Here is a 19,039-nt window from a genome sequence, read left to right as displayed (position 1 = left end):
AGACAGGGCCTGGCTATGCAGTATTAATGGGCTTAAAAGCAAATGAGAATCTTAGAGAGTCAAATTAGAGCCAAGCATTTCAGAGAAATAGTGTCCAGTGTCAACCCAGAGAGGTAAGATTCTTCAGCACAAGCGGATTTTAGCCGTAATGAATTATGTCATGCCTTGCAGCTCTGAATATCTAATTTTCCCTGTTCACAGAATGAATCTCATTGCTTTAACAGAGGTAAGCTAGAAGGTGCCTCTGAGTCTTAAAAAGCACTTTCTGAGCATCCTTAATCGTGAGAGTACACACACCAGAATTCATCAGCACCAGCATTCACTAGTACAGGAGTGTCATCCCCTGCAAATTGCACCAGGTTGGGATCTTGTTATTTTAACAGGGAAAAAAAAAATCGTATTTCCTCTGTTAACTTTCTTTATCTGTTAACTTTCTTTAAGCTACTGTGTTACAACCTGACTGATTGAGCATGAGGAGAGCACAGTGAGATAGATGCTCTGTAGTTCTAACATGCAGATTTTAGAAAAGCCAGAGAATCTTCTGGTTTACGCGTTCTGGTATCATTCATCAGTGAAAAGTTTAATAACCTCTCACTATTTATAGACTATGTAGCCTTGCAGAAGAATTACTACTGTCTTTGATATCTGTTGTTAACCTGTAATACCAGTCAGGAGAGGGTGTATATAGCAATATATATAATGCCCTTATAAGCACAGAGAATTTTGAATAGGAAAAGGGAGTATCTTCCTTGGGATGCTAAAAATGTTTTGAGACTATTGGCAGCTCTCGTATATTCCATGCCATTGGTAAAACGGCAAACTTTTCTATAGCATTGCTGAGTTGGGAATAAAGAGTTAACATCTTTCACAGGGGAAAAATGAGTACCTAAGTCATCTAAAAGGGTAAAAATAGGGCATTTACATCATTTAGCTTCAAGGTGAAATATCTAAGGTGTGAAGCAATAGAGGTGACTGATTCCACCCTTTATTTTCATCTGTTTCAAAGTTGGGCCTTCAAAGTCCAGCATCCAAGACAGCTAAATGCTGTCTGTTGTTGGAAGAGAGAGGTAACTATCCCCAGATTATGATTGGTGTCACCTTTCTTAGATACTTGCTTAAGATTTGGGTGAATCAGTCTTGGTAGTTTCTCTCTTTCTCCATTGACTAGAGAGAGTACACAGCTAGATTCAATAGATACTTCACTTTTACATGCCTTTGTTAGATGAGACAAAAAATATCTAATAGTTGCCAAAAGCTAAGAGGGTACATCATTCCTATTGGTACAGAATGGATATGAAGAAAGAGACAAATCACAAAATCTGATGTAATGCAATTTATGTGATGAAAAACAGAAAATGGAACGAGAGCTATTTACATGGCGTAACACTTAAACATACACAGCCACAAGGTCAAACCATATCTGCTGCTTCCTTTGTAACATACATCAGGTATTGAGTTTCCTCCTGTCAAAAAAATTCTGCAGTGAGGTTGCACATTCAGTCCTATATTTGCTGTAAGGTTCACTCCCAGCAAAGAAAGGCAATGATGGTGAGGAGGAAGAGGAGCAAGAAGATGAAGAAGAGAAAGCTGGGATTGCTGCTGCTAACCTTTCATAAGGATCGTCCTGGCCTCTGCCCACTCTGTTCTTCCATCTGTTGTCAGCAGGCCAATTGGAGGCAGCATTTCCTCTTCGTTCTCTGCCATTTTGGCTATCTTTCGTAACTGAGTGAAAAGATCTCCCTCACTGAGACGACGAAAATTAATGACAACATCCAAAACAAAAAACTGCAAAAAAAAAAAGAAGACAGAATTCAGAAGAACAGTCACAGATGTGTTGGACCATTACTGGTATAACACTTTGCCTTCACCTGGGTAGACGTTTTCAAGGTGCTGAAGTCCTGCCTGGAGAGCCAGGCCTGTGGACCACGGAGAGCAAAACCTCTGGGGACTGGCCCAGGGCTCACCTCTGCTGGGTTTTTACAGCAGTGGCTATAGAGGACTTGCATGGTACATTGGACTCAAATAAAACATATGTTATTTGAATAAGCCTAAAAGCACATGAGGAGATAAAACCACAAAGTATGTAAATACTTTCCATGGTATTATTTGTTTAAAAATGGCCTACAGAACCTAGAGAACTTCCTATTGAGGTGAAGAACAGGACATCCTGGAAAAGGGACTTGCTGGGATCTACCCCTTCATTCAAAGAGGGCCTGTGGGTACACTACAGCTGTAGTGCTACACAATGTCAAGCTGGGTGATAAGGTCTTCTGCGCAGCCAATGTACTCTGCTGCTTGAGGGCACTTGCTGGTTGAGCCAAACTCACTCTAATGCTTCAGTATTTCTGCCTGCACCTGTGCTAACTTCTGCAGGTATAACTTAGTCCCCCTTACGTGGGAAGGTGGTTTATATGTCATGCATTGTGTGCCAATACTTGACTGTCAAGAGAAGAGTATTTCCAGCAAATGCACTCTAATAAGATTTTTTTCCTCTGTGGTTTCTCCTCTGCTTAATAAACATTTTTGTTTGAATAAGAAAGCAAATGAATTTTGCCACATTCCTCTTTTCTGCATCACTGTACTTAGAACATAACGTGGGCTAAGGACAAAAATGCTGCAGAAGCATCTTTTGGAAATATTGACAGCAAATCCTTGGTAAGCAGCGAGCTCATACGTAGCATGCTAATTGTGTTTCTGACCAGTGATTTGATTAGGCTCTTCTTGAGCAAACGTAAACAAACTGAGAAATATAGAAAGGTATAAAAAAAGAACACCCATTTACCTGATTGTTACAAGCAACAATGATGTGCTCTGGTTCTGGCATTACACTGCTTTTCTGGGCCACAAGGGTATCTTTGGTATGTCCTGGAAGACGATAGGAAGAAAAGAGTCCATAGTATTGCTTCATACAGAGAGGATGACCAGACAGCTGTCCACGAGCAAAATCAACAGGTAAAGCATGGCTGGAGAGAGAGAAGAAGAAAAACAAAGCCAGAGAAAAAGAGGGAGAGAGGGGGGGGAGAGAGAGAGAGAAAGGAAAAGAAATCTAATCTGTCCTTTGTTCTGTTACAATTAGATCAGGTATAACACAAATTGAATAATAAAATGAGATTACGGTATAAGGGAAATAGATGAATTCCCATACTAAAGTTAAATACATCATTCCTGGCAGCCTCATGCATATTCATTAAGCAATTGCATTATCATCTAGTGGGAAAGGAAAAAATAGCATGTCACGAGCAGCTTTGCGATGTGCTTGGGAAGCCTGCCTAGAAGGGACCCCGGAAACTTGCCCAGACGGAAGCCAGCAGCAGCAGGAGGGCTGGAAAAGATGTAGCACCTTGAAAAAAAGTAGCGATGGAATTCAGTGCAAATGACAGCAGCCCTGTTCTGTGCCGAGTGGTTAGAGTGGCGTGCGAGAAGGCATTCTCTCTGGACCCAGGGGCCGTGCCTGATGAACAGGAATGGCTGGGGCAACGCAGAGGTCACTTCTGTTTTCCAGAGAGCCTTGCTTATGTACTAATCCTTACTTAGATCTATGGGGAAGAAAGTACCGAAAACCCATTCCCTTTTAATTGGAAGGCACATGGAAACAACACTTCCTAAAAGGCTTCTTTAGTGGCAAGAAAAAAAAGTTATCGCAATTATGATTATGGATTGTAAAATATCCCACTGACACTGCAGCAGGAAATAACGGTATTGTCACTCAGGACAGGCTACAGAGACCACAAGAGGAGGGAGATCTTGTGATGAAGAGGATTTCCCTCAGTAAAAAAGGACAAAGCTTCGAGCCTGCCAGAAAGGGACAAGGGCAAAGCAGCACACAAGGAGGGTTACTGTCAAGCAGCTGGTACAGGGTAGCATTTTATGCTAGTTTAGCTTGTTTAACTGTCTCTTTAGGACTGCAGCAATTCTAAACCAGGGATATGCACTTCAGTTCCTGGCTGTTGAAGTCTCTGTAGCGCTTATTTCCTTGTAGAGTTGCTTAACTTTGTTTTTGTTCCTCATCAGCAAAATAGGATTATTAGTGTTCCCCTCCTCTCCTTTTGTATAATGTAGAAATTCTCTTGTATTTAACACGTTATTTAGCACACGAGTGTTAAAAAGTCTTAGAGAGCATCTATGATAATCAAAAATAGTGGATTAGCATGGTAGATTTAGATAAAACGATCTGTAGTTGCAGCAGTTAGGAAAGGAATTATTAACTCTGACTGATGGGACCAAAAATCTTAAACCAATTTGGGAGATGTCTAAGATCTTATGACTGTCTTACATTAGCAAGTTTGGCATGCTTTGAAATATTTATTCCTGACAATTGTATGGAATAACTGCACAGTTAAAACTAAACACTTGGGTTTGGGCTCGGATGTGCGCATCTGCATGTGGGATGACCCAGGAGAAGCTAGCAGCAGACTTGCTGGTGGAAGTCCTTAGCAGCAACAAGGAACTGAAGATGGTACAATTAGGGTGTCCTCATAATTATAAAGGAGGGCTGATAAGCAAACAGTAATCATAATAAGACGGCGCTCTACTGAGGTCTTAAATGATTATTGATCTAAGGCAAGCAAATCTGATCACAGGAGTCTTTGGCTCTAGAGTAGTAAGGCCAAAATAATAATTGAAATTAACCTTTGGTTGAGTAATGTGGTTTCTTATCTCATCTCAGATGCTGTTATATAAAGATGCAATGAACTACATTAGTATGCAACAGTACTTCATAGCACATCAGTGCTGGTCTATGGCATATCTTGTACAAAGGCATTTCTTAAAAAAGTACTACTTCTATACTTTCTGAGTAGCTGTCAGACTTTGGAAATGAAAAATCAAACAGATCTTTCCCTTTTTTTCCTGTTTTTTTTTTTTTTTTTTTTTTTTTATCTGATTCATAAAAGATAGGGACTATGTTGTTTAAATACGGATTTTGCTTTCTGCATCCAAATAAGCATTGGTTACAGCATATCACATAGGCCTGTTGTACTTCCAGCCAGGATAATGATCCCTTCTCCACTATGGTGCGGTGTCTGCTGTGCTTGGCTTGCCACTATTTCTGTTCTTCAGGGAGCAGTGACTTCAGCAGTAAAGTTGGAACACACTGGGTGAGGCTAGGTGGTGCTTTGTAAAATGCTGTTATGGGCTACCTCATGACTTAAAAAAGAATGGATTCCTGTCCTGAGTTTATATACAGAAAGTAACAATGGAATATGCAACCTGCTTGTTTTTATTACCCACTGAATCAGACTGTTTGTGGCAAGGCTTCCTTCTTCTGGTGGGATGCGTAATTTTTCTTTTGGTGAGGGTGCAGGGGGCTGATGTTCTACATGGAGGGTGCAGTACCCGATGGGTATGGCACTCCAGCAGGTGGCTGGTACCCAGTTAGGGGTGCGGGCTGTGTTCCTGCACTGCTGCTCTTTCAGTCTGGGGAGCATGGCCCTCCTAGCGTGCTCTCAGTAGCTCTGTTAGGAAGATTGTGTGTGTCTTTTGAGCTGCACTGCACAAGCGCAAGTGATGACTGCCGAGCATCAGAAAGCATCCTTCCCCAAGCCATTAGACTGCAGTAATAAAGTGGAAAGCACATAAAAAATTGCTGAAGCAGCCGTGCTGGAGCCCCAGCCCTTCCAAATGTTGGAGAGGTGGGACACAGCCTGACTTTGGGCATGTTAAAGCACCCTTGAATCAGAAGTCCTATAGAGCAGGGCTCCACAGCAACTCTCCTTCCAAGTTACTTACGTGTCTAGTAAAGTTTTATAGTCTTGCACGCCCGAAATAAGATTGGCAGCAAACCTGCAAGTAACAGACAGAAGTGACATCAGTCTTTTGTCATTCAGCAATGCTGGACTGTTTCCGAGAGAGAGGAGAGCCCGAATGATTGATAACACAGCAAAAGGAGAGAAAGTCATCTGGCTTGGCAAGAAGAGTCCCCTGCCTACACCCAAATCCTAAATTAATTCACATCAAGAGAAATATGAAATCCCAGAGATGGGCCCTTCAAATGGTTAAACTGCTAGAGTAGGAAGCCTGAAAGCATTTATTCAGAGAACAGGAGCAGAGGCTGAATATTTAATAGAATCCTTACCATGGGTTTCAATATCAATACTCATAAGCTGTCCAATTTATTAGAGTGCTTCCTGTCCTAAGCAGATATTCTTTCTGCAGGGCTGCAGACAGGTGTACTATTTCCTGACGCTGCCCATTCACGTTGTGTCTGAATGGGAGGCTCTGAGATAAATATTTCCATGTTAAAGCATGTGCATTAGCAAATGCAAAGCTGAGGTTTTTAGAAAGCTGTGTGCACAATAAATTCAGGCAGTAATGAATGGAAGCATTTATAGTTATGTTTAAAGTAAAGAGATACATTGGCTGTCTATGCAAAATGTTAAAATAACATATCGGCTTTGAGGTTCTGGCTGGTTTATAATAGCATAAATTCATATGCAGTTAATTCTTCCAGTAATGAGCAGCTAGAGAGTGCTAAAAGCAAAGAGGAAAATTGCATTATATGAAAGTAGATTTGATCTGGTTTACTGTTTAAAAGGAGAAAATGTTTTGGCAAAGGCTGAAAAATGGAATCCTGTTTTAGGGGTGTCTGGAGAGGTATATTCTGTGCTTGGCGACTCCTCTACCTTTCCACTTTTGAAATGACTGTAAGTGCCCATAACAGTTCAAAGGAGAAAGGTCAGTTCAGGAGCTGGGAAAGACGGGCCTGAAGGAAGCCGTGTTCCTGAGGAGGAATGATTTCTGAATTCTTGTTCTTAGATCCCCTTTGTTTCTGTGTTTCCTTTTGAGCACGTGGAAAGGACAATTTAATACCAAGATGGCCTTTCCAGTTTGCAGGGTGAGTAGGTGTCATAATGATGGCATGTTACAGATTATTTTCCTTTAAACAACGTCAGAAATTAGCGTTTTTTTTTTCCATCAAAAAATGGTTTATTTGAATTATACAGTGTAACACTTTGCATATATTCCTTTTTTTTAAAAAAAAAGATAAATGCCATGACATTTTTTTTCATGCAATAAATGCAACAGTAATGACACTTATTTCTGAATCACTGTATGCGTAACTCCAGTTCTTCTAGGAAATAATTTAATGGTTACAGCCCTTATTTTTCAATGAAAGTTGATTGTCTCTTTGCAAAAGCAGTATATTCAAAATATCCTTTCATTTAGTGAAAGACGCAAACTCTTAGTACATTACCTTAGCTGGTCATTTACATCCTTGAAATACTGACGAGCAAAAATAATTGCTGGGCTGGAATTGACTGGGAGAGGCAGCCGGTTGCTGAGGTACATGTCATCCAGCCAGTAGTTAAACACCTGAGGGAGGGAAGGGGACAAAACACGGTCTTAGAGCTATGAGCGACACGCAGAACGGCAGTCGGGGCGGGGCGTGCTTGGTGCCCCCGGTGTCAGGCATGGGCTCTGATTAATGGAGCCGCTGAGCATTTTCAGTCTGGGCTCTGTGACCTCAGCTCAGCTGAAATCAGCCGCAATTCCATAATCCCATTTTCAATCAATGGCAATTTACAGCATGTTCCATTAAAAACCAAACAAGCCCTGTATTGTGGTGGTTTTGGTATTTTGTTGTTTGCTTCCCTCTACGAGAAAAAGATCTTTGAGTACAACGTTCTAGCTGCTGACTCCTGCATAGTGACTGGGATATGTTGAAGAGGCAGACAGAATTTTGCTTAGCAGTGGCTTTCCTCAAGGGGCTACAAATATTTGTCAACAATGCCAAGATGCTCTGTTGTTAGCCGTCAGATACCATCCTGAAAAAGGCAGAGTGAGAAAAGAATTTTCTGAGCCTAATGGCTTGGTCCTGGAGATACTGGAATGTGAATAGGGCCCCTGGAGAATTCCCTCTGTGTCCACTGACACAAATGTAAATTACTAGTGCTTGACCCAGACAGACAGACAGACTATATTTCTAATCATTTTTATCAAAAACACAGAGGTATGGTAGTGGTATTCTTTATGTCTGAGCAGGGCTTAAAGAATTGTTATTTGGAAAATGGAGGACTTCCTAAAATGATGAAATGGTCTGTCTGAGTTTAGTGGGCATGTTTTGCATATAGTAACTATACACAACAATGAAATTATGCAAAAATAATTATGAATGCATGCATCAGTAGAAAAAGCTTTCCTCTGAGATATTTCATTGCTGTTAGAACAGATGCTTCCCCCACAGTCTCTGGAGTCTTCAGGAGAACAGACCAGAGCTGTACCCCATCAAGTAAAATTCCTGGTAAAAAAAAAAACATTTTAAATTTATTTTAAGAATCAGGTTTTTGTTTTTAATAACCAGTATTTAAAGCTGAGATGTTTCAGAAAATGCTTATATGTCCTTCCTCTGAAGGTTTCATGCTCTAAGTGGTTAAATGAAGAGTTTTCTCTTGGCATTAACAGGCATGCCATTTAAGAAATGGTTAATTTAGCCACCAAAACCATGAAGTTCTATGATCTGAATAACAAAAGCAGATTGGGCGTTATTTAGTGGACCCCTCAGACTGTGGCAACAAGTAGAAGAGAAACTAAGCACTGCCAGCGCTGTAGCCTTTTTTTCTGACTATAGAAACAATTTGATAGAGTATTCTAGTGGATCACACGACTGACAAGTTAAGGAAAAATAACACTTCACTGACATCAGTAGCAAGCCTACAGGATGTTACTGAGTCCATGAAACCATTGAGCAGCTCTTTCCCTTGCTGGGATGGAAGGACTTCAATAAAATCAGTGTTTCTAGTTTCCAGTTGCCATATTCTTACATGGTGAATGCAGGCAGGATGAGCTGTGACTTTGTGGAAGTTCGAAATCTATTTTATCTATAGCTTATTTAATTTTCCTGTCTTCGAAAGGAGAAACCTAGACTTTTGTAAAGGCTGAGGTCTCAGCATTGCCTGTGTGCTATATATATGTATGTGTGTGTATATTCTACCAAGAAGGTACTTTGGAGTAACCACGTTAGTACACCATGACAACGAATGTCAAACAGCAGTCTTATTTTAAACAGGAATTCCTATCTCAAAGTATTCCATTCCAGAATGATTTGACAAGAACAGAGCTTTGGCTAGATGGGTGTACAGGATACTTCTTATAGCCTTATCAGATTTCATTTTTAATTTGAATAAAAAATCTAATTGAGTCTAACTGTCATTGAAGAGAAAAGCTGAAATCACATCCCAAAAGGATGTCCTACAGTCCTACAGGTAGCACTTACATCTGGGTCCTGAAATGCATGAATTCCCCCATTTATCTCAACAAACTGTTGACCTGAAAATGTAATAATTACGTGGATTTTTTCACTGTTTGCAAATTCTAGCCTAATATGTCTGAAATATTAGTTCCCTTTGGTAGAACCTGACGTGATTCCTGTTTTGCACAGACCCGTTGAAAGAAAGTAGTGATCACATATAGAACATTGCAGATAGTTTGTAAATGAGCATCTTCCAATACAGCAATTATTTTTCTAATCTGTATTTTCTTACCCAGTTTGTTGTCTTTTCCCTTCTTTCCTCGAGGATTTGCTGTAACGATTCCCCCAGGCCTCCTGCAATCCCAAACTGTTCCACAATGCCCTTGGTCTTTCTAAATTGCTCTTCTGGCACCAAGTGTTTCATGCACTGTAGGTACATGCGTAAGGTCTGTTGCAGTGGTGGAACTGGAAGTTTTGGCACAACCTAATCATAAAAAAAAACAGATTAGTAAGCAACTCTGCTTGTTCCCAAAATGTCCTGTTTTGTTGTTGGTAGATAGGCAGGGTGGATGTTGATACGCAGTTGGGTTGGCCCCAGCTGGCACAAAACCATCACACTGTTGCTTGCTCACTTCCCCCAACAGGAGAAGTGAGAAGAAAAGTGGAAAAAAAAAAAAAGTGATGCGAAGGCAATCACTCACTACCTTCCACAAACAGACATGCCCAGCCAGTCTCCAAGCAACAGCTACCCAGCCCAAAACTGCTGAGCATGACATTGTAAGGTATGGGATATCCCTTTGGTCAGTCTGGGTCAGCTGTCCCGGCAGTGTCCCTCCCAGTTCCTTGTGCACCTTGATGCTGTACAAGTACTGCTCAGCAACAGCCAAAACAGCGGCGTGTTATCAGCAGTTTATCAGTCAGAAATCCAAAACACAGTGCCCTATGGGCTGCTGTGGAAAAAAGTAACTCCATCCCAGGCAGATGTGGTACCGCAGCATTTTGTAGCAGTAGTAGTAGTAGTATTTGATTTGTAGTAGTAGTATATGGACTGGACACTGATTTTGAGATCTGCAAGTGCAGGCCAGTGTATATCAAAATGGCTCTGTGGGCTGAAACCAGTGCCTGCCTAGCCCAGCAGTCTCTGCTAGCAGTCAGTAACAGATACTTTGGGAAATGGAGAGGAATCAGGGGAGGCCCAGCCTACTTATATAGGCTCTTGCACTACCCCACAAGCAGTGGGTTAGAACAAACTGGAGACTTTGTTAGGACTGTTGCATTTAATAGCTGTGATAGTCCTGTTGCTGACGAATATATTGCATCCCTTTTTGAATCCACTTATTCTGTTTTAGTAGTTGAGATGACTGATCACTGCAAATGTAATTGTGTGACTTCAGTGGAGTTTCATTAGGTCATAAAGTGCCTGGATTTTAGGCCATAGTATGCAGCTGTACGAAATCCTGAAGTGGTGCTGCCTCTCCAGTAGCTCTATTTGTAGGTCTTTGGCCAATGAAATTTTCAAATGGATATGCCAAGAAACAAGTGGGAAAGAGAAAAAAAGAATATTCCCCCCAAAAAAGAGAATATTCCATAGTAAAAATTCTAGAAATCCTAGGACAAACAAACAAATTGGCATGACACAAGCATATATTCTGAACTAGACTTGGGAAAATCTTCAAATACATTCAAACATAATAAAATAATTCATTATGAGAAGGTACTTCATCAGTAAAGAATGTACTTAGTTTGTGATCAGTAAAACCCTGGGTTAATATTTGATAACATGATTGGTTATAAAATTGCGGAAATAGAAAATGTGCTGGTCTGCCTGTTTGTTAGCACTGACTACATACAAGAAGACCGTAATGAGAAACCTCAATAAATCTGAGTGTCACCCTGCCAAAACTCTGTTGTCGGTCAGCCTGAAACACTCCCGGAAAATGTGATAAAAAACATGTCTGTTAATACTTGCTTTATCCTTATCCTGTTTGCTAAAGGAAACCAATAGGATATGGGAAGAAAACATGTTCATGCTGTCCAGACAATTGACCTTCCTTCCTTTTTTTTTTTTTTTTTAATGTAAAATTAAGCAAGTGAAGTGTAATTAGTCATTTAAAAGCCAGAGGAATTATGGAGGCACTGGGAAAATCGGGCAATGAAGTAATCCATGAAGGACTGGGAAATTGCAAGAGGGTCTGATGCTCTAAGCACGGATCCTCATGGAGGTAGACGTGTCCCCAGTTGAGAAAGAATAGTGAGCGTGGACCATAAACTTTTGGAGAGTCTGTTCCTTTTATTAGATTTTTGCCTGTCTCCTTAAACAGGTGAAGTTCAGCTTTTTTCACTTGCACTTGATGTAACAGACATTCATTTTCAGAAGGCTGTATGACCACAGCATGATTTCATTCAGAAGAGATGCCTGGCAGTCACCTAGTCCCACCTGCTGCTCAGAGCAAGGCTAGCTGCAGACTCCTTTGCCAGTGCATGCAGGGAGGGAGCAGGATGGAGGAAGGGCTCCGAACAGACAGCAGGGAGTGGGTGTCCTCTGAGCTGAAATCCCCGCACTGCCTTGTGACAGACACAGGAAAGTCAGTGCTGCGCTGCATTTCCCTATCTAGAAACTGAAGATGACAGATACTCATAAACAGTGTCATTGGATTACCCATTACTAACGGAGATGCAAATCCAGTTCAGCCTTTAATACTCCCTGGATCTCAGAAATAAAAGAATGGTAATTCTTCAGTTTCAAGCTGTATTTAGTCAGGAATCTGTTCTGTCGCTGATTTTGTGGCTAGAGAAAATAAATGTGCCAAATTTCTTTTTGATACCTGAGTTTGGCCTGTCCTTTCTGGATAAAGTTATTGTACATTTTCATGAGTCTGCTTAAGGAAAAAAGCTTTAAACACAAAGGGATTTAAATGACTAATGATAGGCATAAACATCCGGCATCTTTTAAACCCACTTGCAAATGAATCATATGTGATAGTTTGATAGTTTTGTACTGTTAAGAAATAATTATATGCCATCTCTGCCCATGTAGTAACGCATCTGTTTGTTGTATTGCAATATTTCACTTGGGATATTGGGAGGAGGATTGTATGTGGATATGGGAGGCACTAATATTAGTTCCTGAGTATAAACTGCTGCAGGTTAAGTAGTGTTCCCTGAAATAAAGAAAACAGCTCTAGAACAGAGCTTGGTTTACAATTATTAAATTAATTTACATTAATTTACGGTATTAGTCTTACTGTCAGCTGTTAAAAGTAATCCATCTTGAACCTGCTTTTTCTTTTTTTTTCTTTTTCTTTTCCCGAAAACAGTCACTTACTGTCTCATCTTTACTGGACGAATCTTTCTCCTTCTTCTGCATGTTTTTTTCTAGGACAGGCATTCCTGCATTTCTTTTGATATTTTTTGTAGAGGACAAAAATGGAAGTCACTTGGGGGCACTTACAGAGCCTCACGCCTCAGTTCTGGAAATAGAAAAGATTTAAAGTCCAGTCAGTACCCATTATTTATAATCAAAATGTTCATGGGAAGTATTCCCTGCACAAGCATACACAGAAGCTTCAGAATGCAAAACTGAAGAGAAATAGAAGTACAAGATTCAAAGCTAGCTGATCTGAGCTTTGTGGAGATTGCTCTGACAGTCTGTTTGTCCCATTTCGCTATAAATTTATTTCTCCAAAACTGTCTGATGCACATAAACAGTCCCTTCTCAGTGAGAATTATTTTCTCACTCTAATCTACTTTGCAATGCATTGTGTCATGATCTGCACACTTTGTATTACTGTTAGACATTAGCTGGAGGAGAGAGGTGGCTGTTCTGTGAATATACTTGTGTCAGCACAAGTAGCCATAAGGTTGCAGATAACTATCTACAGATCTTGTATGTCCTCCCTTTACCATTTTATCTGAAAGCACTGCAGTCTTTAAATGTATTGATCCGCTGACACAGTGAGGTGCTGTCACCTTCGTGTTAAAGATGTGGAAGCAGTAGAAAGGGGCTCAATGGAGATGTGCCTTTCCCCCTGCAGGCTGGAAGTTCACAGGGTGTGGGTGCTTCGGGGCATAGCTCCTGGGCTGCAGGAGGGCTGGGAAAGGTGGCATACACTGTGTTTGAGTTGCTCCGACCAGCAGCCTTTCCAAACAGATCTACTGGATCTACTTATCCAGGGAGTTGGCTTATCCTGACACAAGTCGCAGAAGTCATCTGTGATAGAGCAAATACTTCTGCACGTGTCTCTCTGGTATTGTGCTTATCTCGGTTTTCAGCTCTAAAGATGCCTCTTACTCATTTTCTGTACAAGAATAAGCTATACCAAGACATATTTCTTTTCACATAATAGTGCCCACACCAAGCCGTTGTCCTTCAGTTACAGTGGTACAGTTAAAGCAGCAGTAGTTCTGTGTGCGCAGACAGGTCTTGACAGATCACAGGAGTTTCTTTTTAATCAGTTTGTACTGTGGGTAAGCAAAATATAAAAGAAAGCATCTGTTGACTAAACAGAAAAAGTCATATTTTCTTTCTGAAACCCTTGGGACTACAAATTAAGGGCACTTGAATTACTTCTACAGCAGCTTTTAAAAACATTTTGGATAAAATGTTCAGTGTGAAGTGAAATGAAGAGGTTTGGTTAGAGATGGGCAGGGAGGGCTTCGTGTTATTCCTCTCCTGAGGAACTGGCTTGGTGATTGCAGTCTTGTACAACTTCTACACTGTCACTGACACCCTGTGTTGATCCTGTCCTGCACTGCCAGTGGGGCCATGTGCTGTGAAGTAGGTTGTGTAAGGTTGAGAGATGTCCCTGGGGCACTGCAATGAGCCACACGGCAAACTCATGTTGATCTGTCATCTGCTCAGGATTTCAACCCAGGTGAGAGACGATTTCCCTTGCCAAAAGGCCACATTAACCCGCTGCGCTGCTCCACTCTCTCTCGTGTGCTACACAAGTCTCATCACATAGCAGTGCACTCTACTCCTAGCAGCACAGGTTCAAAGCTCTGCAAATAATGGACATGTCCTGCAGCTCTTGGAAGACGGTGGCTTGCCCACTTGTAGCTGTGCTGGCTTCAGCTCCCCGCCAGCATTCAAATACCGAGCAGCCATTTTGTCTCCAGAGACTCTATTTTCCCCTAGAGGAAAACCTTGCTTTGCTGTTCTCCTCACTGGGACTTCTGTTCTTTCTTTGCTGATGATGTTTGTCAAACTGCAGTAAATACCACACAAACTCCAGGTCCACACTGGCTCTGTGTCCGTGGGAAGTAGTGCTAATAACAGACTGACATATTTGTAAAACGAGTGATAAGGAGTTTGGTGGTGATAGGGCAAACTGTACTTTCCTCTGTCGTGTGGATGAACTGAGGCTTTGTCTCTGGTTTGGCAGCTGCCAGCTTAGCATCACACCCAATCCGATATTTGCTTAATATTGAACAAGGAAAACTGACATGAGAGAAAATCCTGCAGAAATGCACGATGACTTCGAAGTTGCTCACTCGGATAGTTGTGAGGTGCACTGTCAAAGTTATTAAGCAAAAGAAAAAAATAATCCTAGCTGTTTTTATTTACAGCTAGCTTAGCTGGCAGGCCAGGGTGAGCGGCTTAGCGGGACGGCTGCGAGTCACGGCAGGCTGGGGAGCCGGTGGCTTTTCCCGCAGCTCCCAGCAGCAGCTCAAATCCGCAACAAAAGGCACTGATCTCCCGGGTAGCTGACAGCAGACAGGCAGTGCTGTAAGCACTGTGCTTATATACACGGAGTTCTCCGTGCGGTCGGACCCGGAGGCAGCCTGCCGTACCTCGCACCGGGGCGTTACACTCCCCCTGTGCCGGTGCTTGCCCCGGGCGGTGTCAGGGAGCCCCGCTCAAAGTTCCGGGGACCAACGCTCAAAGTTCAGGGGCGCACAGGCGGGGTCGGGCCCCACGCCGCCAGGAACCCCCGCGGCCCGCAGCCGCCACGGGAGCACGGGGAGCGCTCCCGGCACGGCAGCCCCGGGCACCGCCGGCCCTTCCCTCGCGGTGCCGCCGGGGAGGGCACCGAGCCGCCGCGGTCCCCCCGTCCCCCCGCCCGGCTCTGGCCGTCGGGGCCGCGCCGCCCGCCCCTACCTGCTGCTGCTGCTCGGGGCGCTCCGCGGCGGCTCCGGCCGGGGTACCGCCACCGCCACCTCCTCGGCGGCCGGGTCCCCTCTGGGCGAGGGCGAGCGGAGCGCGGCGCGTCCCCGCCGCCGCCTGGCTCCTCCCCGCCCCCGGCACCGCCCGGCCCGGCCCGGCCCGGCCCTGCCCTGCCCGCCCCTCCCGCTGCGCGCAACAGGCTCGCCGCCCGCCCCAGGCACCGCCGGGGGCAGCCGAGAAGCTCCCCGGAGGCGGCAGGGGGAGCTCCGGGGGCCCGCAGCTCCCCGCGGCACGGGCTGCCCGCGGGGGGCATCGCCAGCGTCGGGCCCGGCCCCGGGCCGTACGGCACCGCCCGGCTTGCAGCGCACCGCGAAGCGGGAGGCCGCGGGTTAGGGGAACGGGGCTCGGCTCCGTTGCCCTCGGCTAGCCCCGCCGTGTCAAGGCGCCGCCGCGCTGTTCTCGGGAGCTCTGCTCCCCGGGAGCGGCGGCGCGGCCGCCCCGACGGGAGCTGCGGGGCTGCGCGTCCCGGGCGGCTCGGCTGCAGCTCCTCCGCCGCGCCCGGCTCCCCGGGGACGGCTGAAAGCCCTTCAGTAGTTGCCGCGGCTGTTCGTGTCTGTGCTTTGCTTCTCTCGACAATTAAGTCTTTTATTTCGTTTCCTAACGAGGTAGGAATTAAAATAAACGATTTTGGTTTATTTCAAAAGAAATTTGCAGAGCAAAACACGCGCCCAGGTTCCGTTGCGGATGGATCGAAGGCTTCCACTTTTGGCGACCGTTTGCCCAAGCCCTTCTCCCCGCTTTTCTTTGTTTTCTTTAACCCCCACCGGCTGCGCTGGGCGCGTTCAGTGCGATCGCGGCAGCGTTCAGCACCACGAAAAGCGTTTTGCGGTGCTGCATTGCTAGCTGCTGGCAGTGTGACCTGCGGAACGTTTGCAATTCATGATCGGGAAAATTAAAATTAAATTCGTGTGAGAGTACGAGTTGGGACCACGGGGCCGTTTTTAGGCGACGGCCAGCGTGTTGGCAGTGCAATGTTGTTTGCTCGGCCCCGTTAACGTATGTTTTAAAGAATGAACGAGAGCATTTCCTACGGGGTTTTCCTGCTGGGCAGTTTGGTACCCGATGCGATCGGTGTTAGGAGGAATTGTTACCGTAGGGGTTACACTGAGTAAAACCAAGCTCCCTCCCTCGAGCAGCCCACAACAACGAAACAAAGACAATCGATCCCCTTCAGTTCCATTTATTCAGGTTCTATTATTCTTGTAGTTCGGACTTCAACATAATACAGCATATTGCACTTACCAGAGAGCAGCACAAGAGAGAAAAAAAAAAGTACAATACTTCAGTTTATTCCCAAGGAAGAACAAGACATTGTGATAGTTGTTGCTCTTCTTAAATATATGAAACCAACTGAAAATCTAAGTATATGTACACCAGATTTATTAAGTCCCTGAATACACCATTTGAAATTTTACACAGACTTTTTTGCTTTTCTATTTTTTTTTTTTACAGATATACATTATGTCACACAGTTTCAGCTCGAGAAAACTTTGCACAATTATATCCCAGCTACGAGGCTGGTTTTTGTTGGTTGTTGTTGTTATTTTTTTTTTGTTTGTTTGTTTTGGAAGGACCCCCCCTAGACTTAGGCCAATGATCACTGTGATAATTTTCTTCAGGATTGCCCCCCCAGACACACCTCGCCAGAATGCTGAAGGAAATACCGATTAAAATAAGTCTAGAAGAAGAAAGCCATTACATCATGACAAAGGTTAAACTGTATATATTGCACGTCGGTACAGAAACAGAACGCAGTAATACTCTCATCCCCCTCCTTTCCCCTCTCCCACGCGTCCCTCCTTGTTCCCAGGTTGCGTGGGAGAACCTAACTGTACTCGTAATCTGACGAGTCCTCCTCAGACACCCCTGCCAGGTCTCTGTGGTAAGAGTCCGTGCCATTCTCCTCTGTCTCACCCACTGGCCGAAGGCTTTTGCCCACGCCTTTGCGCTCCTCCATTTTGATGGTGTCGTAGAGTCCCTTAGGTCCTTCTTCAAGGAGGATGTTCCTCTCCGAGTGAGAGGGTTTCATTTGGCAGACGTTTTTGAGGAAGAGGAGGACAGGGGCGTAGAGCACGTTGGCGAGCCCCATTCCCAGGTTGAGCTGCGCGAAGCCCATGGTGTGCACGATCTGGCCGGCCACGATGGGCCCCAGGGCGTACGCCACGGAGTAGGAGATGTCCGCAATGGCATAGACGCTGCCGTAGACGGAGACGTGGCGCACGTCCACCAGGAAGGCCAAGGTGGGCAGCAGGGCCGTGTCCACCAGTGCGATGCCGAAGCAGATGCCGCAGAGGGGAACGATGACCTGCCCGAAATTCCTGCAGGCGGGCACCAGGCAGGAGCTGGCGCCGATGATGGCCATGCCCAGGGCCCCGTAAAACCACTGGAGGTGCGGGTACGCGGCGGCCAGCCGGACGGTGACGTAGACGCCCAGCACGTGGGGGAAGAAGGCGGGCAGCCAGGTGAGGCCCACCTCCCACTCGCTGGCCCCCATCGACTCCTTCATCCAGTTGGCGATGGTGGGCTCCAGGAAGGCCAGGGGGATGTTGCAGGTGGTCAGCGCGCCCGCCACCACGGCGATGTAGGGGTCGACCATGAGGCGGTGGATCGGGGTGCCCACGGGCATGTTGGCCCGCGCCCCGGCGCCGCAGGGCGGCTCGACGGCGAGCAGCAGCAGCCCGTCGAGCAGGCAGACGGCGGCCAGCACCAGGAAGGGCACCCGCTTGCCGGCGAACTGGTAGAGGACGCCGCCGAAGGGGGGCGCGGCCAGGCTGCCGAAGGAGATGCAGGCCAGCGCCGTGCCCAGGGCGCGGCTCCGCGCCGGCTCCTCCGAGTAGCGGTCGGCGATGAGCGCGATGCCGGCCGTGTCGGCGAAGGCCGAGCCCAGCCCCTGCAGGCTGCGCGCCGCGAACAGCGTCGCGTAGTTGGCCGCGAAGGCGAAGGTGAGCGTGGAGAGGAACATGACGGCCAGCCCGGCCAGCAGCGGCAACTCGTAGCCCACGCGGTCGATGAGGGTGCCGCTCAGCGGGTTCACCAGCAGCTGCAGCATGGCCTTGGAGGCGAACAGCACGCCGATCTGCACGTCCTCGTTGCCCCCCGTGGCCGGCGGGTACCGGGCGGGCAGCAGGCTCCGGTTGCCGCCGCCGCCGCCGCTCTCGTTGGCCCCCGCGGGCGCGGCCGGGCCGGCGGCGCCCCCTCCGCCGCGCATGGCCGCGATGTAGTCGGGGACGATGGGCACGATGACCATGTAGAGCATGTTGTCCAGCAGCAGCGCCACGCACACCACCAGCAGCAGCAGCCGCCGCTGCCGCCGCGCCTCCCCCATGGCCGTGCCCAGCCGCCGCCGCCGCTCGCCCACCGCCTCCGAGAGCCGCGCCACGGCGGCCCGCGCCCGCCCCGCCGCCCCCGCCTCTGCCTCCGCCATCGCCGGCAGCGCCGCCCCGCCGCCGCCCGCAGGGGGCACGGCGGGGGGGCCCCGCCGCCGCCTCCTCCTCCTCCTCTTCTTCTTCCCCCTCTTCTTCCTCCTCCGCCGCCGCCGCCGCCCGAGCCGCCGCCGCCGCTCACCTCCCCGCGGCCGCCGCCAGCCCGCGCCGCCGCCGCCGCTGCGAGGCGGCTCGGCGGGGCCGTCCCTCCATCACCACACTAATAAGCGCCGCGCACCGAAACCCCACCCGCGCCCCCCCGCC

The 19,039-nt window shown here is 46.5% G+C and overlaps 2 protein-coding genes across 2 annotated transcripts in view; both read right to left on the bottom strand.

The window, feature by feature from the left end:
• CHAT (choline O-acetyltransferase) overlaps positions 1 to 15,407 on the bottom strand; it is a 41,117-nt gene extending 25,710 nt beyond the window's left edge. The window contains exons 1-7 of the mRNA XM_040564055.1: positions 15,288 to 15,407; positions 12,513 to 12,657; positions 9,480 to 9,671; positions 7,193 to 7,311; positions 5,728 to 5,781; positions 2,783 to 2,963; positions 1,608 to 1,785 (exon numbers count right to left, since the gene is read on the bottom strand). Coding sequence (XP_040419989.1) covers positions 1,608 to 1,785; positions 2,783 to 2,963; positions 5,728 to 5,781; positions 7,193 to 7,311; positions 9,480 to 9,671; positions 12,513 to 12,575 — 787 coding nt within the window. The 5' untranslated portion in view covers positions 12,576 to 12,657; positions 15,288 to 15,407. The remainder of the gene's footprint in view (positions 1 to 1,607; positions 1,786 to 2,782; positions 2,964 to 5,727; positions 5,782 to 7,192; positions 7,312 to 9,479; positions 9,672 to 12,512; positions 12,658 to 15,287) is intronic.
• Positions 15,408 to 16,232: 825 nt separating this feature from the next.
• On the bottom strand, positions 16,233 to 18,777 carry SLC18A3 (solute carrier family 18 member A3). The gene has a single exon (XM_040563999.1). The coding sequence runs from the start codon at positions 18,775 to 18,777 to the stop codon at positions 17,179 to 17,181; it is 1,599 nt and encodes a 532-aa protein (XP_040419933.1). The 3' UTR covers positions 16,233 to 17,178.
• Between the last annotated feature and the right edge of the window lie 262 nt (positions 18,778 to 19,039).

Source organism: Cygnus olor, chromosome 7 (assembly GCF_009769625.2).
Source record: "Cygnus olor isolate bCygOlo1 chromosome 7, bCygOlo1.pri.v2, whole genome shotgun sequence".
Lineage (NCBI taxonomy): Eukaryota > Metazoa > Chordata > Aves > Anseriformes > Anatidae > Cygnus > Cygnus olor.
Note: the sequence above shows the minus strand (reverse complement) of the source record. Positions and strands in the feature narration are given on the sequence as shown.

Coding starts and splice junctions, on each gene's coding strand:
- SLC18A3 (XM_040563999.1), bottom strand. CDS start 18,777: ATGGCGGAGGCAGAGGCGGGGGCGGCGGGGCGGGCGCGGGCCGCCGTG.